The sequence below is a fragment of the Astatotilapia calliptera genome, chromosome 12 (assembly GCF_964374335.1).
Source record: "Astatotilapia calliptera chromosome 12, fAstCal68.1, whole genome shotgun sequence".
Classification (NCBI taxonomy): Eukaryota; Metazoa; Chordata; class Actinopteri; order Cichliformes; family Cichlidae; genus Astatotilapia; species Astatotilapia calliptera.
In genome coordinates, this window is record NC_137433.1 from 17734838 (window position 1) to 17762377 (window position 27540).

General features: G+C 40.5%; 1 protein-coding gene across 1 annotated transcript in view; it reads left to right on the plus strand.

The window, feature by feature from the left end:
* The first annotated feature begins 2692 nt into the window (after nt 1-2692).
* arb2a (ARB2 cotranscriptional regulator A) overlaps nt 2693-27540 on the plus strand; it is a 164326-nt gene continuing 139478 nt past the window's right edge. The window contains exons 1-6 of the mRNA XM_026188413.2: nt 2693-2840; nt 3504-3644; nt 5227-5328; nt 8743-8843; nt 21157-21222; nt 22562-22753. Coding sequence (XP_026044198.2) covers nt 2708-2840; nt 3504-3644; nt 5227-5328; nt 8743-8843; nt 21157-21222; nt 22562-22753 — 735 coding nt within the window. The 5' untranslated portion in view covers nt 2693-2707. The remainder of the gene's footprint in view (nt 2841-3503; nt 3645-5226; nt 5329-8742; nt 8844-21156; nt 21223-22561; nt 22754-27540) is intronic.

The following is a 27540-nucleotide window of genomic DNA, read 5'->3' on the forward strand; positions in this document are numbered from 1 at the left end:
CCACTAGATTCAAGTGATAGACTCAGAAGACAAGTCTCAATGAAAGTGACAGTTAATTCACAACAAAGTATTATGAAAAAACAAAACAAAACATGTTTTATAATGCATATTTAGTTGGGGATTACCACACCTACATAATCCTTTTAGAATCCCTGATGTCTTGATTGCATGTGTAGAAAGAATGAGCCGTTGCAGCATTTTTAGTTTTGAATTGATTACTCTCAGTCTCGTGCATTTTCCACTGTAAATGCTCACCATAGAATCTTTGTTTGCATGCTCATCCGTGTGTTTTCATCAACATGTGGTGAGCAACATGAAGAATATCTTTGAGCTAGAGCCGTACTATATATGTTTGTTCCTTATGTCAACTCCCAGCTCCTCTTTGGCTTTCAATTTCTAAACTGATGATGCATTTGTTAGACATTTCCGTCCCTCATGCCCATACGTGTGGTCTACTGCAAGCACAGACTGTCCATCTCCCTTGTCCTGTCACACTGAGTGATTATCCGTGCCACTTTTAGTTGTCATTTAGATCTCTCTGCGGTACTGCCATTGCTCTACTTGAGAAAAAAGATGAACTGCGACTCCCCAGAGAGACTGTTTCAATTCAAAGCCAATAAAAAGTAGGACACCAGTAGGACATCTGCAGCAAAAAGTGTGAAGTAAAGCTGCAGGCACCTGATTCAGGTGAGCAGTATGTGGCAGATATAGTAGTTTTTTAGTAAATCACCTGTGACATAGTATCAGTATCAGTCTGGCAAGTCTAGTTTCAATCAAGTTACCCTCCTTTCCCTTTGGATATACTGTAACAGGCTCTAAACAATGTCACTTTCTCATGTTTTGTAGGAACAGTCCTGTGTCCGAGTGCACCAAGGAGTCAGACTAAACTAGAAAAATGCTTGAGAACTGCCAGTCCATTTGATATTACACATTTCCAACAGCTTTTTCCTACAGGACACCGATGCCTATGGGTACGAGGTGAAGAATCAAAAAAGGGTTAGTTCATTATGTTAAACAGGACAAAAGGTGAGATGTAACACATTAGCAAAACAATTGTGTCATTCTGAGAGCTGCTAAACACTGCTGCCCTGAGCCTTTATTGTTATTATTATTATTATTATTAGTAGTAGTAGTAGTAGTAGTAGTAGTAGTAGTAATATTTTATTTTATTCTTTTTACTTTTTGTTGTTAAAATGTTTCTAATCACACTTTACATCAATTTTAAGTAAAGTAAAGGTTAAGTTATCCTGATACAATGGCCCAACATTCACCATAAACTAACATCTCTTAGAGTATTATCCTCCTGCTTCTATAATTATATACACTACTGTGCAAAAGTCTTGAGCTACTTGATTGTTTGTTTTTTATTGAAAAAAAATCTTCCTCCAGATTTAAGAATGAATATCTTCTTATGGACTCAAACAAGTTTTGCTGAAAAACTGAATATGGAACAAGCAAAGCTTAATACTAAACAATATATATATAATCGGTATATAACAGTTGGCCAGCTCTAATAATAATTTTGTATGGCTTTGCGGGCCAAATTAAATTAGGCTGCGGGCCAAATTTGGCAAGTTTGACACCTATGCTTTATATGATTAAATGATTCATAGGTCAGTGTTAAGTGGCTTAAAGAAACCCATTCCTCTGAAAATAGTCAGGTACAAAGACTAGAATGACAATGACTGGAAAGTCAAAAAATGTCCATAGAACTTTGAAAATCCTTTTCCTGTTGCTCAAGACCACTTAATACCACAAACAAACAAGTGAGAATCTGTTCCTTGAAGCAAAATATATAGAAACGAGATGTGACTCAGAACGTTTGCACAGGACTATATGGTAACAGACCTGAATGTGTTTAAAATTGAATAAAGAATGCATTTTATGTACCCCAAAGACACAAAAGCACACATTCAGTCAGCCCGTTAGTTTATGCAGAGTTTTGAGGACAAACTTGTAGGCATCACACAATACCATCAGGAAGGTGTTGACTGGTCCACAGGTATCCTCTCTCTTTTTTCAGTAAGACTGCAGCAGACGCTATGGCCCACACAGAGTTACTGTGTACACAGATACAAATACTTAACAGGTGGCACAACCACTACATCATGACTTGACTATTGCTTGTTTATCTGCATACAGATCCTTATATGACTTTACTGATGAATATGCTTTTAATAATAATGGATTGCATTTATATAACGCTTTTGGAGAACCTCAAAGCGCTTAACAATTCCACTATTCATTCATTCTCACATTCACACACTGGTGGAGGCAAGCTACAGTTGTAGCCACAGCTGCCCTGGGGCAGACTGACAGAAGCGAGGTTGCCATATCGCGCCATCGGCCCCTCTGACCATCACCAGTAGGCAGTAGGTGAAGTGTCTTGCCCAAGGACAAAACGACCGAGACTGTCCGAGCCAGGGCTTGAACCGGCAACCTTCCGATTACAAGACGAGCGGCCAACTCTTGAGCCACGATCGCCACACTGTTATGGGAATAGTGTATTATATTTTTGTACTATTGGATATTTTGCGAACTATAGTTGATTTATTGAATATAAATCAACACAGGGTTGCATATTTGCTCGATCAACTATGCTCCTATCACCGAGCAATACAGAGTTAGGATCAGAGAACTGATGGCAATCACACGCCAGAGAACATCTGTACAAGTTCCTGCAGCTGCTGTGCTACTGTCTCTTTAAATGGATCTTCCAGTCCGTTGCCCCGGTAACCCGGAAGCCTCACGCGCTCCATGCAGCATTGCCGAGAGTCCTTCCTGTTTTACAAAATTACAAGGAAGCAGCAACAACTGGATAGTCGCATACCCTGCTAATGGTGCGTGAGTCGAAATGAAAGTATGCATGCATCCGCTGTAAATAGCGGTTCCCTGCTCGATCCTCTCTGCTTCGTTTGGTTAAAATAAACGTCTAATAAAAACACGAATATCCTGCTGTACCCGCTCGCAGTGGTCCATCTAGGGGGCTGGCTCTTTTTCAGGGGATTTCTTTCTCACAGAGCATAAACAGATGTTTTCTGTTGTGGAGAAAATGACGGAGGAGTCAGAGAGAGTTATACGTGTGAAAATGAATGCCGCTTTTGTAGTAACTTCAGCGCAGTTTTAAAGGAAGAAGAATTTCTCTGTGTTTGCATATTTAACTCAGCTGTTGCACGTGTGCTAAGTGGGCAACACGACTTCCTCCATGTTTTATGGTATTATGGCTGACAGATAGCTGCAGTGTTGTGTTATTATAGAGTAACTAATCACTAATTCATTCTCTTTAAGAAACTGGGAGATTGTTGTGTTTACAGGAGAGCAGGACGGAGCAGTAACATCCCAAATGTTATGGCCTGCTGCAACCTTATAGGTGCAGCATGCTGTGACCCAATTGCTATTGTGGTCTTACAGAGGGCTGATACTGAGAAATATTTTTATATATGGTACTAACCTAACTCATGCCCAATTCTTGGTTTTATTCTTTTTATTGCGTCACTTGACAGGATTCACCTCAGTGATCACTGGGAGGAAAGGACCCATGCTCTCTCATTTTTGTGCTGCAACACCAGCCCTGTTCATATTGTGGATCATCATGGCCCAGGTTGCTGGCCAGGAAGATAGAGAGAAAACTACTGCACTCAAAGGTGAATTATTATTAATAATGATAACACTAATAAATAATCATTTAAGGAGAATTAGTAAAACAGAGGGAAACAGGCTTTACTTTTCTGAACCAAATTAAGGTCTTTTTCTTCTATTTTGACCTAACGGCAGGCACACCATCATTTCAGACTCAATACCACACAAATCAATAAGATTATGAGCTGTAATAAAATGTCTTTAAAATATATATATATAATTAAATTATATATATATATAATTCTTAATTAAAAAGAACAAATAAAAAGCTTTCTTAAATGATGGGAAATAGTTTAAAAGCGTGGTTTAAAACAGTGGTTCTTTAAATGTAAGAAAGAGAGCCACTGCATTTAGGATGAGGACAGCTAGGGAGAAATATACAACTTAACATGCTATATTCTTTCTTTAGGGAAAATTAAAAAACTTGCTGATGCTGTTATGCTGACCTTTACTGACTGACTCCATTTACTAAAAGTGATTAATTTTAGTAAATGAACCAAAACTATAAAAGTATGAATCAACTATAAAAATATATTCAAACTATAAAAATATGAATTGACTTGAAAGGACCAAAAGGTTTGGGCATCTGAGTTATACCCTACTGGGAGGAGGCCCAGGAGAAGTCCCCCAGGATGAGGTGGAGGAGGTGGCTGGGGTGAGGGAAGTCTGGGCTTCTCTGCTCAGACTGCTGCCCCCACGACCTGAACCTGGATAAGCATCAGAAAATGGATGGATGGTTGGATGGATCAACCTTGATTAATTTTATTGTTCAAGATGAATAAAAATCATGGTGTGTTCGGTGTGAACCTTTACCTTGCCAGTCATGTCAGAAGTAGTTTGAGAGCCCTTAAAGTGTAACAGTGACTGATCACCTTTATACTATGATGAAACCTTTTTATTCTGACTGGAGCCACCCTTCTCAGGGGTCAAGGAGTCACTTAATCGTTTTATAAAACTGCTGTGTAATGACACAGTGGTTCTTTGTTGAGTGTGCATGCATGGCCCCTTCTCCCTGGGTTGGTCATTCTAAATTGACCATACATTTGGCCTAGAGTGTCTTAACTCTATGTTAGTCCTCTTAGCAATTGTCCAGAGTGTACCCTGCTTCTTGCGACAGTTGGGATAGGCTCTGGTCCAACCGTGATTTTGAACTGGATAAGTGGAAGAAAATGGCTGGATGGTTATACATCACCCCAGTAGACTGCTGAATAACCACATGTCAGTTTTACACCTTACCAAGACATTTTATGGTATCTCTCTGTTAGGATATGTTAAACATTTGTCTCTTGAACTTAAAACTATACTTAATGTATATATTGCATGTATTGTATGTGAATGCTCTCTTTTCTACCCACTATACATCTTAATGATGATTTAAGAAGACCTTTTAGCTTAAACACGCATCTGTTGCTTCGTCATATGGGGATAATGAAAGTAAAATGTACATAGTGATTTCAACATTGTGGGAGAGAAACGGAGATTACAAAATGAATGTGTGGATTTTGTATAATGCAGATAAGTTGAAAAAACGGATGGATGGATGGAGTTTGTGTCATTGAAATAAAATCATTTGCTTTTTTCCCACAGATTTGCTGTCAAGAATAGACTTGGATGAACTGATGAAGAAAGATGAACCTCCTTTCACTTTCCCCAAAACCTTGGAGGAGTTTGAATATGCCTTTAATGAATGTGAGTGCATAGATTTACTTTTTAGAACAAAAGCCAAAAGTGTCATGATGAGCTCCACGGTTTGACCAGTTACACAAAGCCTGCTGCCGTAACAAAAAACACCAAATCCCATGACATCTAGAGATGTCAAAGATGACAAAGATTAGATGAGTTATGCTATTTTTTCTAGTCTACTCGTAGCCTTCTTTGCTGACACGTGCACAGTTCTGTAGTGTCATAGCGTCATGGATGAATCTGCATGGTCACAACAAATTGAATGGTACACTGACCTTCACACAGATCCCGATAAGAAAATTTAGATCACTCAAACCCAAGGGAGAGAGATACAGAAAGTTTCTCATTGCCATAAGTAACACTGCAGACAGCATAGACATAATTCTTTAACTGAGGTGAATGTGTTACATTTTATCTGGATTGAGGAAAAAACTCTGTAAGGTCTGGAAGTAAATTCCAGGGAAATATACAAGGCTCTGTCTTTCACGTGTCAGCTGTAGTGGTTTCCAATGAAGCCTTAAAATAAAGCAATGTGTGCTTGTAACTTTTTGTTGCAAACTGATGAAATCCACCAGTAAGCAAATTTTGTAAAAGTCAGGTCAGATTTGTGTTAAAAAAAAAAGAAGGTAATACTTTTTTCTGCCTTGATTTACTTCTTTTGTCGTCTTGTGATCCGTGAGATTAAACCTTAGAGTGCTAGATGGGTCATGGTCCTCAGGTTGGGGAACTGGAATCATTACCGTTCGCTTTTGTGTTATGTCAGCATTTTATATTTAATGACAATGTCTCTTTGAGCAAGTAAAGGTGTATGTCATTCAACATTAGAGTAAGGAGCAGAGCTGAAGCCAAAGTGGTGTGGGTGTAAATGATATGAAAGTCTCTTTAGGATTCTCTTGGCTTGCTTTAATCAAACCAGGTGGAGAAAAGGGGAAGAGCTGGAAAGGTAGTAGTGCTCGGGATTTTGGCTTAGTATTCCTTTGTAGCCTTTTCCTCTCTCTCTCACCCTCTTTCTGTTCTCTGTCAGTGTCTCTACTGGCTGTCTGTCTGGCTGAGTGGGGGACATGTTGTGTACTCTACGGCCCGTCAGTAACCTACTCAGCCTTGCCCTCTGCCTGACGGAGCATTTGCATAACCTCGCTGTGCCTAAGAACAGAGACATGGAGACTTAGCCCCCACCGGCTATTATGCCAACACCCGCCAACCACTCTACCCCACCCGCAAGTCCCAGCTCAGTCTACCATGGAGGCAGAAACACATTCAGAGACTCTCCATCTCCTCTTCCTCCTCCTTCTGTCTCCTTTCATCCCTTTTTATATCCCTTCCTCTGTATTTCTCTATTTTCACATCCTGTGTAAAATCTCCAGCTGAAGAAGAGCTTGCTCTCTCTCTCACACACACACAGACACACACACACTGCGCAGCCCTACCAATCTGTATGTCTTGTCAGTTTCTACTCAGGCCTGTTTTTGAAGGATAGCATTTCTATTAAAGCCATGGTGGCCCTCAGGCAATGTCTCTAGTATGTCGACACACAGTCGCTCTGGCTTGCAGGCATTTATATAGCTGCTCTCGGGCTACTTTAGCCAGAGACAGGTGGAACAAAAATGTTAATTTGACCATGTAATGATGTGAATACAGAAGAGGCTGTGTACAATAGTTTGCAGGTATCTTAATCACTGAAGATGATGGCTTCATCTTGCTAGCCCTGCGGTTTTCCATTACTGGAAATCCAAGGTTATGTACACCTAATTAAGCGGCCAAATTGAGAACAGAATGCTAATTATGACAGAAAAAGAGGAGAAAAGTTGAGAAAATGTTATTCCTTTGAGAGGATGTGATGTGGGAGACGGTGGAGCTGATCACCCCCAGCCCATGCATGCACACACACAGACACACACGCACCTGCACAGACACACACACACACCTTTGCTACTGTAGGATTTCATTATAGCTCCTCTTTTAGGAAGTAGTGTTTAGATCCTCACCCCTCCACGAATGCATAATTGATTTTTTTTTTTTCAAAGTACTTTTTGTGCACACTGCTTTATCCTAACTTCTTGTGTACCTCTCAGGCACAAATCTATTTTTTAATGCAAAGCGACACCGAACCTGCATTCAGGATTACAGGTTGTCTAACAAGTAACTATGAAAGCGAATGTTGTTATATACAGTGAGCTAGCAATGTACGATTTATCACATTGATAGAAGTGTGAAAATGGTGGCAATTTAGAAGGAAATGAAAAAAATGCGCATTCTTTTATCTTGCAAAGATTTATTTATTTATATCTTAGATGGTTTTTACGTTTTGCAATAATTGAGAAAATATGAGAGCCCCCTGGCTATTTGGGTTAAGTATGTGTACTTTTTGTGGCTTAGCTCTTGCAATTTTTGCAGTCATAAAGGTCAAAATTAAATTTAACACTGTTTAGTGTTTTATTGTGTTGTAGTGTCAACTGGAGGATCGATGGGCTCATTGCTAAGGTAGGGGTTCCACAGCCACATGAGGGTAATTGCTGAAAAAAGTAGATCCATTTCTGAACACTGTTTTTGTATCTTAGGACTGTTTTGCATTAAATACATCTTGAATATACTAAAAGCTCCCCTCGTTTCCTTGAATTATAATAAATCACTTAAGCATCGTTCCAAAGACTTTTCGTTTTCTCTGTCAATTCTTTTGTGTAGTAATGGCGGTGTGGCTTACTTGTAGCAATTTACGGCAGCGCAGATACTTAAGTGACACCTACTGTATTCCCACACCTGGTCCTCCTGGCTGGAGCTTCTGATCTGTGTGGGTTTTTGTGTGTGTGTAAGCTCTACTGCTTAGGGTGATTGGCTGATGCCCAGACAACATCCTCAAAGGAACTACGAGGAGCAGTTGTCGTTGTGCCTAATGCTTGCCAGCCGAACTTTCTCCCTTCATGCTCACACGCATACACAAAACATACTGAGAACCTTTCCCATACCCACTTTAGTCTTTGCTCTTGGAGATTTCAGGTGGAAAAGGCAGGGACAGAACTGTGGCCTGTCGCCAGAGTGAGCACTGAAGGAGAGGGAGATGGGCACTGTTAAAGAGGAAGGGGAGAGGCTTTTTAGATGAGTGAAGAGACAGAGAGAGGGAAAGAGAATTTTTACCATACCAGCTGTCCAGCTCTGGCCTGCCAGACAACCCAGAAGGCTGTTGGAGTCGTGACTGGAAGAATGCTGCTGCATCCATGGGCCTTGTACCTGCCAGATGGGGGGGATAAAAAATAAGCAGTAAAAAAAGTCAAGTTTAGTTTGGCAGGCAGATGTACGTTTTGATGTGCCGTCAAGAGCAGGGATTCGCCTACTTTACTTGCACGCTGTAATAGAAATAATAGAAAGGTATTGTTTATTATTATTACACGTCTCTTTTTGTCCCATTACATTTTTTTCCAACAGATGGCCAACTCCGCCATATAAAAACGGGTGAACCCTTTGTCTTCAATGCCAGGGAGGATCTCCACCGCTGGAACCAGAAACGCTATGAAGCTCTTGGAGAGGTAACACACTGCTTTTTCTGCTGGCCTGCCAGTTCATAGTATGCTTTATTATACTTCAGTTGGGCCATATTGATCAAGTTTGGCTTCAGCTGCTGAGCTTATTAGGATTATCTGTCTTGACTGGTGAGAAGATGTTGCACTGGTTGTTGTCTGTTTGGACAGCAAATAGGCTCAGACTGACACACAAAGCTATAGGCAACTAAAATACAGAATGTATTCTAAGCACTTCTTTAAGTAAGCACTTTGAACTTGCTCTACAAAGACAGGCGATAGAATCTACAGCCGCTGAGTATAATAAGTTTTTTGTTCACTTTACATTGAAAACATACACAGGGTGTATCAAAAAGCATAATCTAATTTTTAAAAAAAGCTCATTTTATTAGCCATAAAAGCTTGTGGTAAATTTAAAAATTCTTTCTGAATATAAAGTTTTACATGTAAAACTTGTAGTGTTCAGAAGTGCTCAATGTGCCCCCCTCCAGACACATGGCACAGGTCCATATAATAGTCAAACCCGTCCCATACGTTTGTGAGGATTTCTAGAGTCCCTGCTGTTGGGATCCCACCTATCTGCAAACATGTGAAATTTACGAGTCCCCTGTTTTGATCTCCACCGGTAAACAGCTGTGCAATTAAAGCACTTTGAAATCGGGAAATTCTTTTTGATATACTCTCTGTATTAACAATGAATCTTAGCCTTTTTAAACCAACGCTAATGTTATCTCGTTTAAGCTAAAACAAAAATCTCACAATAGCATACTTTCACAACTTTCAGCCAACGGATTGTTGGCGTTGTGACATCACTACTTTAGGGAAATAATACTTTTAAGTTCAGTTTTTGTTGCTCAGTTAACGTTGGAGCTTGTTTTTCTAGCATTACGTAGTGAGGGACTCACATCATGATGTAAGCTTTCTGCCAAACCTAAAGCTGAACTTTGAGAAGCAACTTGAAAAAGGTATAGGTAGTCTCATTTTCTTCAGCTGATAATCATCCTTCTTTTTATGACTTTATTATTTCCTCTGACCTGAAAACATTATGCTTTGGTCCCTTTTAGGATATTGCTTTACACTACTCGCTGTAAAAACAAAGTTATTAGGTTCGAAACATGGAAGTCTGGCACCCTGTAGATTCACACTCCTTTTACTGATTTTCATGATCTTGTACAAATGAATTCATATTTTTATTATATTTCTCAGCATGACTAAAGACTTGTCTTTAAGTTGAATCAATTGTATTTATTTTTAAGAATCTTGATTTTATAACTGTGATGAAGCCTTTGTGATGATATTTTTTTTCATTTTCTCTGATCATTGCACGGTTTCACCTTAGAGTGAATTTGCTGGTGTATCGACTCCTGGAAAGATTGTGGTATTGTGTTAACAGACATCCGAATGCTCCACACCAGCAAACTGGCCACACTTCTCCATTTAAAGACGTGGTCACACTTCCTGATAATCAGTTCATCAAGTGCATTTGATTTGTGGCACCTGGCTCCTACTTACCCTCTTAATTGGGGTGGCTGTGGCTCAGGAGGTAGAGCAGGTCCTCTTCTAATTGGAAGGTTGGTAGGTTCGATCCCTAGCTGCTCCAGTCTACATGCCAGAGTGTCCTTGGGCAAGATACTGAATGCCGAGTTGTGCCCAATGGATTCAGAGTATAAATGTATACAAATAGATAGGAGCGGGTAGTGTTAAATACTGCTTGTGTGAATGTGTATGTAAATATGTGGTGTGTTGGATAAGCAGAGTGTACTTCGTTTTTCACCGACCTCCATAGTGTCATATGAAAACTTTTTTTTCATATGACTGCGTATAAATGTTAAGTGGTCATTAAAAATGCTCTCAAGTATGATTTGTTACCCAGACCTTCCAAACAACACTGTGTATATCTGTGCAAGTAGATCACAGCCTCTCACTCAACTGCGTAGCCACAGAGAGCAGTTTGTTTATGGTGGGAGAGGAGACTTTACACTCATCTGTAGGTTTCGGTGACTGTTTGTCCAAAAAGTCACTAGATGTGTCACTAGGTACTTAAAGGCACCTTTTGTAAAATCTCACCACTAGATGTGAGCAGTTTGCAGTCAGCTGAATTCTGTTTTCTCACCCCTCCCAATTCAAAATACAAAATACATCTGTACTAAGTGTAGACTGTCAGTCTGCTGTTTATCTCAGCTGTCATTACGTGTCCACGTCTATTTACTTCGGGGGAAGCTATAAAACTTTGTGAATGGAGCTCGATACAAGTTGACGAGTCAGTAAAGTTCATGGCTGTTCAATGACAGCAATACTGAGGTGAGTTGTTGAAGATATCCTGAGCTTTTTTATCGGCAACTGTTGAGCTGTTAGCTGCTGTTAGCCTTTGTTAGCTGCTGTTAGCTTGACACTATTGGGCTTGGACAGTTAGCAAAGAGGAGGAAGAGAATGACATGATATGTCAGTCGTGTTGTCTATTTCTGTTTTCACTTCTTTGGTGAAGGGGACCTCTTCTCAGATGTTAAAACATCGATATGATCCTTCATATCGTAGAGTCTGATGACGCAGACCCGAATTAAAATGAATGTTCTCTTCTCCTCTGTCTGTGTCGTACTACGCATGTGGCCAGTCTCTAGCCACATACATAAAATGCAGAGAGGTGTAATGATAGTGTCCATCTCAGTCACTGTATTTTCAGATGGTGGGGCAACATGGCGGCTTTCACAAACTGGTGTCTGCTCCTATGCATTTCTAAGATCCATAGGAGTATTTCTAATTACACACTAATAATTGTATATTTATGAATACAATTTTATTTTTTCTGTTAAATAAACTAAAAAAAACTGACAGTACCTTTGAAAGAATTTTGCTTTAACGAAAGGCATTATTTAAGCAGAGCTCAATATTTTCTGTGGAGCTCTTTGATGCACCTTTTTTGGATATACAGAATATTTTTTCTGTATATCCAAACATACACCATTATAAAGTTCACCTCTAATTCACTCCCACTGTTCCACAACATACAATATGCATTAAGATAATGAGACAAATGTTCTTTTGTAATCTTTTTCTTTTTTTTCTTTTTGTAATTTGCATTCCCTACTATGTTGCTTTTAATTGTTGTGAACATTCTTTGAAGTTCAAAGCAAAGTGATAGACCTGTTTGTGGGATTACCTGTTTTTTTTTTTTATGCTGTATACAGTAGCTCCTTTGAGAGCCGTCTGTAAATCCCCCCCCCCCCCCCCCCCCCCCTTTCTTTTGAATGCTTGGGCGCTATCTACCAGCATCTAAAGAGGATGTAGAAACAAACATTTGGTAGCAGGAAAGCAAAGGCCCAGAAAGAACACACAGATATTTAAACCAGCTGAACTCGAGCATCTGAGGGGGGCCAAGCATTCAGATGAAGCAAATAATCATCAAGCACAATGTATGCAAATTTTATTCATCCTGTGATTAAAAAAAATTGACAGTTATATCTTCTTCAGAGAAGGAGAAAGGAAATAGTGTCAATCCCTGTTGATGTGAGCTTGTGTAATGAGAACAAATACTGTATGAGTTGTGCTTCGGGAGATTAACTGGCTAAGAAGAAAGGAGCACTACCTGAATAAGCAATATTATCTGTCTGTTGTTTTTAGGCCACAGATGATTCAAGAAAATGAATACTGTACTTCTCATACAGCTTTGCAAGTACAAATGCATTGTTTTTGCTGGGAAGAAATATGCTCCATTATAAATAGACACAACTACTGAATTGTATGCCTTTGGTTGTAAAAGTAGGTTATGGTGCTTAGTCAGCCTCTTTATGTGTGGGTTTAAGGATGTGCGTGTGTGTATGTGTGTGTGTACAAAGCCATACCTGTATGCTTATTTATGCAACTGTATAGCCAATGCATGCAAATGTATTTCTCCTTGAATTCTTACTGCATGCTGTTGTTTGTTTGTGTAGTCGTTTCTTTCAACACTATCATCCTGTTCTTTATGTCAGACAGAAGACTTTTTGCAGATGTCATGAGGGTAAATGTGGAACAACACTCTATGCAGACAGCTCTGTTATAAGCCAACTCCACTCCACAACACACCCTAATGCCCTCTATCAGCCAGCCACCTGAGACGGTCTGAGAACTAGCTACATTCAGCCCAAGAGCTGTGTAAGATGGCACAAGGACATGGGTGCATGTGTTTGCCCCTGGCAGTGTGAATAGAATAGCTTCATCATTGCCCCCTAATGTTCAATCAAATTCCTTTCTCTCCCTCCCTTTCTCCATGCCTCTGTCCATTTCTCCCTCTCTCCTTCCTTTCTTCCTTTTACCATCACTGTATGCTCACAGTTCTGCATTTTGCGTGGAGGACTCCTTGTATGTGCACGTGCATTCGTGTGTCTGTGTGCGCGGAGGCGGGAGGGTGGCGGCTGTATTGTCAGACACATCACAGCACCAGATGTCCAATTTGCACTTCAGCCTCGTCTGAATGGAGGGACAGATAGAAAGAGGGAGAACGAGAATGTTGGTGTGATGGCCTCCAAGCAAAAGAAAGAGATGGGAACAAAATTTTGGTTGAGCACAAGAGCAGCAAATAATTTTTGATGTATAAAAAAATCATTCCGAATTTCTGCCATATAATGTTGGTATTATGTAGAGAGATTTGCAGATGGTATGTGAGAGAAGTTCCACCAGTCCACTTTGTTCGGAGACCACTGGTCATATTTCTCTGCATATGAGTGAGGGGGGGAAATACGTGCCTGGGCTGTGGTTCCAAAATCAAGAAATGCTACATAAGGTTAGATAGCGCCCTGATTTTTAGATCTAGTAAAATAAATGAAATACTTATAGTACGCTATATAGCAGACTTTTAGTAGAAGGTTATTCCTCAGATCCATAAATTGAAAACCTTTAAATGTACTCAAGAAGCATCTGTTTATTAATAATATGAACTATGTTTTGTAAGGGAAGCTAGGTTATTCTGTACAGATAGGACTGGAGAAACCCACCTGAAAACCCCACACACTACTGGTATAGTGACATTTCCCATTTTTGGCTCTCAGTGTTATCATTATGGCATATTACGGCTTAATAAAGAGTGGGCTATCTGTGCAATGTTATTCAATGCAGCAGGGTCACCTCAGCCTGTGTAGGTGTCAGTTGTAGTCTAATTCCAGTGATTTGGTGATGAATCTCTCTGATAGGAGACAAGCATAGGGTCTGGCCCAGATGGAGCTCTATTAAGCTGTTAATAAATGAGGATTCTTCTCTGCTCTGTCTGCATCTGTCGAATGGAAGGCAGTCACAAATTTGTAAACACACACACACACAGTCAGAATATTATAATGAAGTAAAGCTAGCCAGATGGCTGAATTAGAGAGCTGTCTCTCTCTCCCTCTCCCCCTCTCTCGCTCTCTCTCTTTCTCATTTTCTCACTGTCTCTTTATCTCTCTCTCTCTTGTCTCATACAATATCTACAGTCCCTCTGTTATCTTTTTTTCTCCTCCTGTCTCACTCTGTTTCCACATTATGGATATTGGTTGTCATATTGGCGACTTGCTAGCCAAGGTTTCGGGCACTGGTGCTAGAACAAGTGAAGGGTATAAAATGCGTGGTACAAAAGTCTGAGACCAAATGTGAAGATACTTTTAAATGGCATTAATTATTTATAATTAGAAATCATGATATGAGCTGTGATCTGAAATTAAAATTCAATCTTTGAAAAAATGTCTTAGTATTTAATTACATAATGTGCTTGAGATAGGCCTGTGTGCAAAATCCATGTTTTCCAGTATGATTGCTTTTTGTGGTGTCAGGAAAGCTCGCTGTCCCTGCATATTTTCCCTTGTGTTGAGCTCAGGTGTGTGTAAATGCCTCTTTTGTTTTTTCTCTTTGTTTTCTTTTTGGCCTTCACATACTTCTTGAAAACCTGCGAGGTTTGTTTTGGGTTATTATCCTGCATCATTATAAATCCCGCTGCGCAAATATTCAATAAGAAGGTATAACAGGTTTCTAACAAAAAACTGTAGTCAGCCAAAAGAAAATCTTTGGTGATTATAATTGTACCTAGTCTTAATCCAATGAAATTGTTCAGTGGGTGGGTTAATATCTGGATTAATTTAATCTAACACAGTGTGTGAATTGCACTGTACATACTGTCTTGGGTCTGTGAACTTGTAACTTTGGCTACCATAATAATATTAAAGAAACAAATACAGCGTTGTTGTGTTCAGCACTGACACCCTAACACTAGCAAATTAACCTGCTGTTTTAAATCATGTTGACTACTGAACTGTTATTTGCAAACTTTTATATAGTGTAAAAATTTGCAAATAAGTGTAAAAGTGTAAAATAGTGTAAAAGTGTTTTTGCCTCTAAATTTTAACGAGACAATTTCTGTGACACAGTGTGACATAATAATGTTTAAAAAACAAAGGAAGGAGACAAAAATTGTGGAGGTGTTCAAAGAACAGAGCTTGAATATTACTCATACAATAAATCTGCGCTCAACAATGTGGAATGTTTTCCCCCACATCTCCTTTATATTTAGCCTGCTTGAAGTGTTTGGCCTTTGATTTTACTGCTTGTCCTTTGAGAGTAATGGTAGATGCCCCTTATCTTAAAGTACTTTTGCTGATGAAAGTTATGATTAAATTGCTGTACCTTTAATAACTGGCTGTCAGTCTAGAGTGTAGCCTGCCTTTTTCTCAGTCTCAGTCCTCCCAGAAAATAGGCATTATTCCCAAATTGTTGAGCTATGCTCTGCTGGAGTTACTGTATACCCAGTCATGTTGCTGACCTGTTGCCAGTTAAACAAGTTACCTGTGAGATATTGCATCTTTGTTTTTTAACACTACCCAACCTTTGTAATCAAATTCTTTGACAGTGTTTTTGAAAATACACTGAGAAACTACTCTTTTAGTTTTACTCTAGTCTTCAAAGAGCATCCAAAGAAAAAAGCAGTCATATACTTGACTTATTTTGAGAAGTAGGAAAGTAGTGGTGTAATAAGAAATATTATTTACTATTAACTGGATTCACAGGCTATTCAATCAGATGTTTTATTTTACATTTTTGTTCTGTTAAACAAACTTTGAAGCATTCTTTCCCCATTTTGAACAAGAAATGGATTATGTTCTTTGCTTTTAGAGGTTCTTTGAGTTACCCATAAAAAGTCATTGAGCAGTCATTAAGTGTTGCATCCAGCCAATGATGGAAACCCTGGATACAGGCTTCCATACTGTACTTAAAGCACCAGGAGGCCCCATAACAGTTGTGGACCATTTTGTTGGGAAGCTAATGGGATCTCTCTAAAGAGGAACTATAAATGACAGCTGTCTGCCCTGAGCCACCGACTGCCATCACGTATCCATTCCCAAAACACTTTAAAACTGCTGCTGCAGCTTTTGTGAGAGCACGAAGGAGGAAGCAGACACATCCAGACAAAAAAAAAAATGGTTGCAAGGAGTGGGTGAGGTGGATTTGAGTTGATGAAAGAAAAGGGAATTGGGCAGGGGATGGGGGTGGGGGTGGAAGGGCTGTTGGGGAAAAGACAGGAGAGCTGGTAGTTACAGCAAAGACATCTGTCGCTGCTGCCGACACCCACCGAGGCATACAATACCTTAGTTTGAATTAGCCCTCTGCCGGCTTCTCAGTTAACACCTGAGGAGGTCATTATGATGCCATTAGGATGAGCAGTGCAGGGAGGGCAGAGAGGAGTGAGAGAGAGGGATATCCACGCTAAGTTTAAACTGTCTGTCTGTCTGTGTCTGAGAACTTTCTTTTCCCCTGGAGAGCCCTCTCTCCTCTGACAGAAGAATGACAGAGACCTCATGGGAATTACAGCATTCTCCCTCTCTGTCTCTCTCTCCCTCTGTCTCTCTCTCTTTGTTTCCCACGCGGACTGACAGATCACAAATTCACAGCAATAGGGCCTATTTTAATACATTTTCTGTTGGTACATGAGGCTGACTTAAAATAAACAACCTTTCTATTGCCTCACGCTCACTCTCATTTTCACAGTATCTCTCTTTCTGAGTATGCTTTGCTGTTGTTGCCGCTGTTGTTGTGCTGCATTGTTCAGGGGGATTTTCTTCTTTTTTTCTCCCCTCTTTTTCTTCCTTTCCTCTATTCTCTGGAGAAGAAGGAATGCTTTTCTGGGTGCAGTCAGTGATACGGCACGGAGCAGCTCTTTCAGTTTCATTATATAAACAGCTTTGATGCCTCTTCTTGCTCTCTGGTTTCTATGGCTAAGTGGCTTTGGGAGAGGGCTCTGGACTAGAGAGACAAGAGGCATGTGTGCTTCTGCTTCGGTTTCATGTGTATGTGTGTATACAGTATGTGTCTCTGTCTTTACTATGTCCTCACACGTGCCTTCTTCCACTTAAATATAGTTTTGCAGATGAAGAAGAGTGGCCTCAGTAAGTGTTACAAATGTTTCTAATTACATTGTTTTAACTTCCTGAAACTGGCTCTCAAACTTAAACTCTGGATTATTTAAAGGTTGAGACTGAAAAACAGCTAAAAATATGTTATTAAAAAATAATTAATACATACAAACAAATTGTATTTCATGATTTTGTCTGTGGGCTAATTTTAGATTATGACATTCTTTTGCTTCCTTGTTATAACCCCAGTTTTGTTCCCTTTGCACTGAGCATCAAAACCATTTCCTGCTTAATCACTGTCGTCCTCTCGCTCCGATCCTTCTTTTCTCTTAATATTTGCTTTGCTTTCCCTTATTCCTGTTCCTCCTCTTCCTGTCTTGGTTCTCTTACTCCCAATATTTGTTATTTTGTGTTTCTGGGAAGATTGAGCTGCTTATTGCCCCAGGTGCGGTCAGCCAAACCAGGCATGACTGTTGCAATCAGTGGGAGAACACACACACACACACACACACACACACACACACACACACACACACACACACACACACACACACACACACACTTAATGTGGGAGGTCCTCTTCTCTGTGAGGAGTTTAAGAGTATATCTACTTGCAGCCACGATGGTCTTCATTAAGACCTTGGCGTGGTGTTTGTTTGTGAGCGATGAGGAGACTGTTATGGGGATGACCAGGAGTTTGCGAGGAGCTGATGTCACTGCCCACCCACTTAAGGGCCTCTTATCAAGGCCATGCACTGCACTGTTCTCTCTCTCTCCCACATCCCCTCTTCAATTACCCCTTCTCCTCTCAGCTGTTCACCGCTGTGGGAGCTGGCACGAGACTATGTGTCCTGGGGATTTCTTCACATCCCTCCCTTCACGTCTTCTTTCTTTCCTCCTGCTGAGCTTCCTTCTAAGTCCCTTCCTTCCTCTCTGATCCCCCTCTTCATGGTTCATCACCGCAATGCTTCCTCTACACAAACCACAGACATAGAGGCGACCTCGTACTCCAAAGATTGTCCCAGGATCTGCGTATATTTATCACAGGCATGTGGAAAGTTTGTTTTATTAGTATAATTTATCATCATTTACATTCTGTTTGAGTTTGTTTCTCTGAAGGCTGAAAAAAAAACCCAAGTAAAGGGTGCAGATACAAATGTTTTGCAAACTGACACACTTGTGTGTGTCCCTGAAGATAACATCATGTAGTGTGGGACTTTGACCTCAACCTTTTACAATAGTCTAAACTAATGTAATTTAAACCTGCGCTGCCATTTAAAATAATGCTGTGCCTGTGTCTTGTTAGCCTGATAATACAAGCGAATTGCAGATAAAAAGATCATGGTAGCATTTGTGGCAGTGAAACCTATTGATTTCACTCCCATAAACATGCTTCTGTGTTTCTCCATCTCATTCCCTTGCTTCCCCTCTCTTTGTGTGTCTTAATATTACTTGCCAAATCAGTTCCTCGTGCTTGTCTTATCGTCTGATGCTGACAATGTAGACACTCAGAGTTGCATCCTGCAGGCATTTTCATTAAAGCACTAATACACATTGGTAATTAGGTGACAAAGAGGCCTCTCTTATTGTACTGATCAGCTGCTGAGACGTAGTCCTCGGAGGCCGGCACAGAAGTAGGTTGCCTGTGTATGTGCGTGTTTCAGTGTGTATCCAGTCTGTGCCATTGTTACTAAGGAATTCGGATGTTGTGTGGTGGCACTGTCCCTCTTTAGCTCTTATTGGATCTTGACATTATAAACTAAAGAGAATTGATACGATGACCCAGCAGTCCATTGAATATTATTTTCCTATTTATAATCTACATTATCTTTTATGAGTGGAAACATATTCATGCAGTGAAACTCTTGCATTTCCCCGCACACACATTTTTTCTCCTTTCCCTATTCCCCATCACTCTCTCTGCTTATTTTATATCAGATGTTTCTTGAGCCACCTGAGGCACAGAACAAATAACATGCTGCAAATGAAATTTCCTGTGAAGCTTATTGATGTCATTAAACACTAGCATACTGAGGCCCAGAATCATTTTAGTCTTCATCAGACCAGCTGACATTTTAGTGAATTAGCTGTGAGGTTCTGTGGGGGTGAGGTGGGCTTGTTTTAGCTCCTCTACCACCACCCTCCCATAGGGTCAAATGGTAGAATCAATGATTTCATTTGGTCTGTCTGCTGGCCTTTGATTGGCTGGCATAAGGCCAATATGTGTCTGATTCATAATGTAATTCTTGTGTTTTGCTCTTTAAGGAGTATCCTACGTTAGCACTGAGTTTATTTTGGGTATAACGTTACAGTTTTGTGATTATCATTAAATTCATGTTTGACGCGAAAGCTGCTCTTTGTATTATTTATTTATTTGTGAGTTCGTAATTTGCATTTGACCTTGCTGTTCCAAAGATCTATTAAGTAAGTTTGGTACATGCAATTTTAGAGATCTGCATAATTTCATTGTTCCATGGTTGACATAAAACAATGAAATGTGGTCTAAAGAATTAAAGAATATTTATTTATTTGTTTATTTTTGTGCCAAAAGTTGCAAAAGCTGAACACCTCATGTCCCTTAAATGTTGCGTTACTGTTGTTTGTTTGTTTGTTTGCTTTTCTTCTAATTTCTCTGTACTGATTCAGAACATTTTTGCACTTGGCATTGTAGCACTGAGCAGCGATCCTTTCCCTTCTCTAAATAAGTAATTTCATTAGTACGCACAGGAAGTTTGCTGGGTTCTGCAAAACACTGGCAGCTTGTGAAGGTCAATTTGTATGATTTGACATTGTTTGGATTTATAAATGGATATATATTTTTTTAACTTGTTAACCAAACATTTCATTTAGTAAAAGATGCAATGACCAATCCCTGTTCCGCTTGTTGTGTGCATGTCTGCTTTCTGGTGTTTTTTAAGTCTCAGCGCAGGTTTTCTCCTTTCCACAGATTAATGTCATTTGGGCATCATCCCGCTCCGTGCGGCGAGACATAACAGTGTCTGGTTGTTGCTTGTTTGTGTTTGGGGGTCGATGGGTTCAGCATGACTCAAGCTCGGGCGCGCTGCGTAGCTGTGGCACCTCGGCTGGCCTTTGGTTTCCTGATTTAGTAAGACTAACACTTCTAAAACAAACCAATGTGAGCCTCCATAGCAGCAGCAGCTCCCTCTGTGGTCCATCAACCAAACACAATTGTTGTGACATGTACAGGACAGAGAGTTTGTCATAGCATGCGTTGAGACATCATAACAGCGTCAATAGCTCTACTACATCTTACTGCTAGCGGTGGCGTGCCTTGCCATCTATTATCACTGTTAACTCCTCTGTCTCTCTCTCACACCTGATCAAAAATTGAAATCTGTTCCGAGTGCTTCTCTGTGTTCTCAGCTGAGCAGGACAGGGGGAGAAGAAGAAAAAAAAAAAAGGAAAATGGAAAAGAACGTTGTTAATGTCACTGAACCATGAAAGGCTTGGCCCGGGGTTGGAATGACTCGGTATATAAGGTTCTTTAGTGCTGTGGCTGCGGGGATAAACATAACTTACATCAGCCCTTCGCTTGTACAGGAGATTTCCTCTCCTGGCACTTACAACCTCAACACTCTCACTACACTGTGATTCGCACACACGTACACACACTACACATAGTACAATCCAGACCCTTTCAAGTTGCTCGTGCTCACACACACACACACACACACACACACACACACACACACACACACACACACACACACACACACACACACACACACACACACACAGACCAGAGGGCAAACGAGGGCTGTGAATAGTATTTTTTATTCTGTTTGTAAGCTTGACAGTGGGTGCTATTACTTGCTCACACATGCACACAGTTTAGTTGACTTTTGTGGGATGGATTTGTATCAACAGCAATATAAAATTATTAATTGCTTTAAGACTGTATTATCAGTGTAACGTCTCACTGTGTGTTTTCTGTGTCTTTTTTTCCTCTGCAGATCATCACTCAGTATGTTTATGAGCTGTTGGAGAAAAAGTGCAACATGACTAAAGAAATCCTGCCAGTAAGTACCCATACTGAAAGGAGGCATTTTCTTCTTTGATTTATGCCATTGAAGATTAAAGGGAGTATTAAATATTAAAATGGACGTAAATGCTTAGGCTTCAGAGTGTGATTATGATATTGAGTGTTCTGTTTAAAAAACTAAAGAAAAGGGGATTGTGAGGAGTCAGCTCTCCCAATTCATTCTTTGTCTTTCTTTTTCTATCTCACTCAGTTTCTCTCTTACTCCCTGTCTTTCTTACCCTCCTCCTCTGCCCACATCCTTTGTGCAAAAGTGTCTCCTCAACAAATTAACTGTATTGTGACGTTTCATTTCAAAGGCACAGAGGCGCAGCATGCTGATGCTTAATCTGTTTTGCATTCAATTGCGCTGAAGGGGACTTTCTCTTCTGCCATCGTGGAGTTATTCTTTGCCCAGCTCATCCAGGCTCAGAACGCACACTTAATTCCTTTTATTTGTTGTTGGAAGCATGTTTGTCTCTTTTCCCCCCCCCTTTACCTCGCCATTCCTGCTCTTTTTTTCTGTGTATAAAAGTAGTGATCATTTTTCAGTGCGCGTTTATGGGGATGTTAGGCAGCGCCAGTGTTTAGAAACATGCCAAAGTTAGCTCCAGCACTAACAGTGTCCATAAATCACCTAGCCAGAGTCAGCGCCTTTCATTAGCCCCCATACACTTTTACTGGTTTATCTGCCTGGCCTATTTATCTCATTATTCCCCTGGAAAATTGCTCTGTTATGCTTTTCTGCTGCCCACCCGCCCACACGTATGCGGCGTGTGTGTGTGTTGGTGGTGGGTCCGTCCACCTGCATGGCATTGAACTTGTGACCGCAGATTTTAAGAAGATTAACCGAAGCCAAGTATAGGGAGAAGGAATGAGGGCGCACAAGAGAATAAAGGGTAAGATTTTCTCCCCCACTTGGCTCCCTTTGTCTGTTTGGATTAAGTTCTTGCAGCTGCCACCCATGGCTTTTATGGACAGTGTTTGTCTCCTTAGCGGTTATTCTAGGCATACTTGGGAAGGATGCAAAGAAGCACTGGATGTGGAGCACAACGGCACACACTTTCTCTCTCTCTCTGTTTTACTCTCTGTTATAAGGACTGTTATCTGAGTGGTTAATGTATCGATGCATGTGAGCTTTTTTAGAGTACACACAAGAGAACTCATGCACTTTACATATGGAAAATATCTTTTTTTTTTTCAGGTGTTTTTTTTCCTCTAAAGCAATAGAATTCAGAGATGTACATATAAAATCACAACAAGACTGTTTTAAAGCATTGTATTTGAAATGAATTACATTTCGCTGACACGTGGTAACCCGTATTTTTCTGGACGTTCAGGTGGATGCCACAGAAGATGAACCCACCGGTTTTATCTACCTCAGCCCAGATGCCTTATCCAACCCATCTAAGCTGCTGGTGCTGATTCAGGGCAGTGGTGTGGTGCGGGCTGGTCAGTGGGCCCGTAGGCTAATCATCAACCAGGACTTGAACTCAGGGACACAGATCCCCTTCATTGAAAGAGCCATGCAGGTAGAGGTCACAACAAAGAATTTCAAGCTATTTTATTATCTGTTGAACGAATGTTCTGGTCTGTGACCTGTTTCTTTTTTCTTTTTCCCCCTTATTTTGCAAAACTGGGAGTCAGCTTTGGTTTGGTGGTTTTTGTAGGACTTGTACGATTTTGGTGTGATGGGTGCAGCACACAGTTTATTTGAAACACAGGCCTGAATGTTTGGGGCTGTTGAGCAGTTGTGGCAAAGTTAGACTCAGTGTGGAATCATATTTTAGATGTTATGTACTTCACTCGGTGTTGGAATGGGATTGCAGGCATGCTTTTTGGTTTATTAGTTTAGACTCTTGATTTACTGTATCGACTCACTTCAGTTTAACTTCATTGTACAGCTTACGCAAGCGTAGGAAAAGAAAACAAAACTTCGCCCTGGGGTCATAAGAGAAATTATGATGCTGAACACTTTGAACATTTCACATTTCATATGATCACAGAGGCAAATAATGAGCAGGCATACAGTCACAGGTGCAAACTCCTACCATCAAATGATATCACGCACTGAATTTTGGCTTCATTTGTATTGTTAATAAACCGAAAGACTTTCTTCACTTTTCCTTTTCACAGAATTCTTGTGTAGCGTTCATGTGTTCATGGATGACTGAGATGCGAGAGGGAACAATGTAGAGTTTCTAGCCTTTTAGTTTTACAGGTGCACATAAAAACTGGAGGTTACGCCAAGTGCTTGCTTGTAGGGGGTCATCTGATTGTTGAGGTTTTCACTATTATTTTGGGGGTTTTGCCTTACAATTTAAAGTGCCTGAGGTGACTGTTGTGATTTAGTGCTATACAAATAAAATGGAATTAAATTGAATTTCTAGAAACCTAATGGTGGATGCTGGGGGGACTGGTTGAAACAGCAGACAGCGATGCAAGGGAACAGCAGCACTTATTCGAGAGGGAGAGATGGTAAAAATCAGCAGCTTAAACAGACTGCCAAATTGGGAATGCGTGTTTGATATATAATGTGAAAAGAGTGAGGCATGTTATTGTGTGCATGCCTAAACCAGCTCACAGGCTGCTTCACAAATGTATGTGTCAGCAACCAAAAGGTACCTCTTTCTGTCTAATTATTTTCACCCGCTTCTCTATCCTCACTACCACTTCATGTATAATGACCTACTCTTCCAGATGACACAGACTAGATTCTTTCTCCCGCCTTCCTTCGTTTTGCCCATCTGATTAACATAAAAACGCTGCTGTGTAAATCCCTCTCCTATTGTGTACAACAACTGGAGAAGTTAGAGTAGCGCATGTGTGTCCATGTGCGCTAACAGATGAATCAGGTACCCCTAGACTGTCTAATACAGTTACCCTGGCTGGTGTTACAGTTGGAGAAGGCAGGGTTGTGCTGTGGAGAGCCAAAGTGACAGCTTCAATATAGAGAACATGGTGTGTGTGTGGTGCGAGTGTTGCCCATTCATCATAGTAAACAAGAAATCGTGTTCTTGCACCCTGACAAATCATCATCCAGACATTTACTGCACAAGGGCCTTGTACTGTGAGCGCACTGGAGAAAAAGCCACACACATTTACAGTCAATTCATGCTGCTGGCATCCATTATGGACATGTTTGTACTATATTATGTTATACCACACAGTGTCTCTCGATGTCTTATGTACCGGAGTTACAGCTACTGTACCATCTTCAAAAAAGACTCACTTTATCGCGATTTTGGTGTCAACTTTACAAATTTGATAAGATTTGTCATTTCCCTTTTTGGTCTTACAGTATGTACTGTATGATTTTATTTTAGATTTTACTTTATATTTATTGTAAGAGTTTTGCATGAAAGCACGTACTGAGGTGAGAGGAAAAATTAAAAAGGGATATGAATTGAAATGTTTTTTTTTCTGCCTCCAGCACAGAAGGAGAAACTCCGTAGCTACCCTACACTACCAGCCAACGTTATAAAAAGGCACCCACGTTTATTTAATAATACGTAGTGGTATCAATATTTCTTTGAGCATACACAGGCCATATTATATCAGGTATTTGACATGTAATTGTATGATGTTATTACTCCCCTTTTATGCGCTTCCCCTTAAACATTTTATCTGGCTAGCTCACATACCTGTGCAAACTACTAATTCATCATAATGACAGATGAATCCCATCTTACTCTTTAAAGATACAGCCTTTCCCCAGTAAACCAGCACAAAGACAAACACTCACAGCGACATGACATGAGTAATACGTTATTTTAAATTTATCTTCTGTGTCAGTATTTATAATGAATGCCTAATTGGTCGGCCAATGGGACTTCTTAATCCAAACATGTGGGAAGAGAGGTACAGCAAAAATTGTGATGACTAGGTGAGATCTGAAACCTGACAAGTAGCCCCTATCCCTCCCTGGGCAAAAGAGATGACTGTTTGTGAAGTTGTTGCTACATGTGTTTATGTTGGGTTGCAGTCCAAATCTTTCCTTACTACATCTGCTTCTATGTTATTCGTCAGCAGTTTAATCTGTGGCTATCAAATGTTGCTCTGTCTACCTACCGGATATGTTCTGCTGCTAAACACAATGCTCCTGACTTGTCAGAAGTCATTTTGGAAAATTAAGGAATCGTGTTGATTGACTGATTGATTTTGACAAAACAATCAAAGAAAATAGCGTATATATCCACTTAATTAAAGTCATTTAATTGAAAATGAGCTGTGTGAAAGTAACCAACCCATCATCAGGAGTGCAGACCTAAAAAAAAATAGGTGTCTGGACTTAAACTGTTCATTAGAACAGGCTTATTCTGTGTGACTGTGTGAAAGCAACACACATGCCATTATTTTATTTATAACTTTGTTAAGTGTGGTTTTGGGTCAGAATGTCACATTTTCTCAGTATAATTTTTAATTATGTTTAGATTAGGGTCCGTTTTGTGGGAACAATCTGTTGTCTCGAGTGTAGCTCATGTGATGTTACTCATGGGAAACTGATTGGAAATTCAAAGCCTGCAGCAAAGGGTCAACTAGAGTGCATTCAAGGAAATCTGGGGGAGCTTGTGGCTTGGCAAAACACAGAATCACTACTCACACGCACATACGGATAAAACTGTTAATTCACAGCGCTGTTGTAATGTGTGTGGATGTAGTGCGAGCACACTCTGGAATTCTTCGCCATGTTCCTCAGAAGCTCGAGTCAGCTTTTCCTCTCTTCCGATGGGATCACCTCTGCCAATCAGGCGATTGTAGGAAAAATTGCTGATTGGGCTAGTTAATCAGCCCCTTCACGCAACACACACGCATACACACATGCACACACAATCACATTGTTGGGTGAATCTCAGGGCAGTCTGTCTCTTACGCCGCAATTTACTTCCCATCACCTGTCTCTTTCTCCCATATTCATCCCATGTCTTGTTCACGCTGCTGTATGATGGTGACACATTAATAACCTGGCAAAAACATATACATTAAATACAAGTCACATAGACACGTGCACACAGAGAAAGCACACATACATAGACGCAAACACATCACACTTGGATGCAGGGTATACTCGGGACTATTTGGCGCAGTGCACATTAATGCTGGGTTGAGGGAAAATTTTTGTGCCATCTGTGTAGGCCTCATGCATGTTGTCTTTATGTGCATGTGTGCACATCTAAGTGATGCTATTCCCAAAGTGTAGAAGTAAAATGACAGGTGAGAGGAGAAGGAGAAAAGGTTGCTCCAGCAACAAACACAAAGTGGTGGAAGAGGTGGAAAAGAGGAATCTGAGAAAAAGCCGAGTTGATGGGGTGTGGGGTGCAGAAAGGGAAACAGGTTATGATTGGTTGGAAGAGGGCAGAAGTGGAAAGAAGGAGAGGAGTGTGGAAAGGATTGATGCAGAAAGAGAGAAATAAGAGGAGGACGAGGGAGTGACTGCAAATGGGTTGGGACTGGCAGAGGAGAGACGGGAGTATAGAGAGAGAGTAGGCAGAAGGCAGGCATCTGACAGCTCCACTACGGGGAGAGGGCCTCTTAATGACAGCTTATTCCTTCATGATTTCAATTCCTGACAGTCGACAGGTCTGCTTGTTGCATCATGGCAGCTGTATCATTACCTTCTGGCCCTGTCAATGCTCTGCATCCTGAGACTGAGATGGTGGAGGTGTAGGGTGCGTGCCATGGGGTTTGGAGGGGATGAGGAGGTGGGAAAGAGAGTTTAGACTGTGAGGTTACAGTCGGAATATTTGAGGGAGGAGGGATATTGAATATTGAAAGGTGGGCTCATAAGTTATATGGTAGGTGTTGGAGTTAGGAGTAGGACTTTCAACTAGTTTGCATCCATATAAAAACAATGTACATGAATCCTGTTTTGAGGCTGTAGCTGTTTGGTATTGTACGATCAAGATGCAGCAAAGTTGATCCTTTTATTTTACATCGCTTCCTAACTTTTTTCTCCCTCATCCTTTTTATTCAGCTGCCTTTTTTTGCACTTTGCATTTTGCCGGTGATACTAGTTGCTACCAGTAGAGAAATTTTCTTCTAAAATTTTCTGTATTCTGCTGCGGTCCTGCAAAACCTAATTTCCTTTTTAGTATTTCTGAATGCTTGTAACTTTTGTCAGCCACCGAGTTTCAATTTACGTTTTTGTCAGATTGTCAGAAGTCTTCAGCATGAGAAAATAGTTTATGAATTTAAACTCCTTCTCATTGCTTTTTAGATCATTTACATATGAATTAATACATTTACAATACCAAGTCTCTCAACCCTCCAGTTTGTTAGCATGTGCGCACACAGCTCCACACGAACCACGAGCGTTATG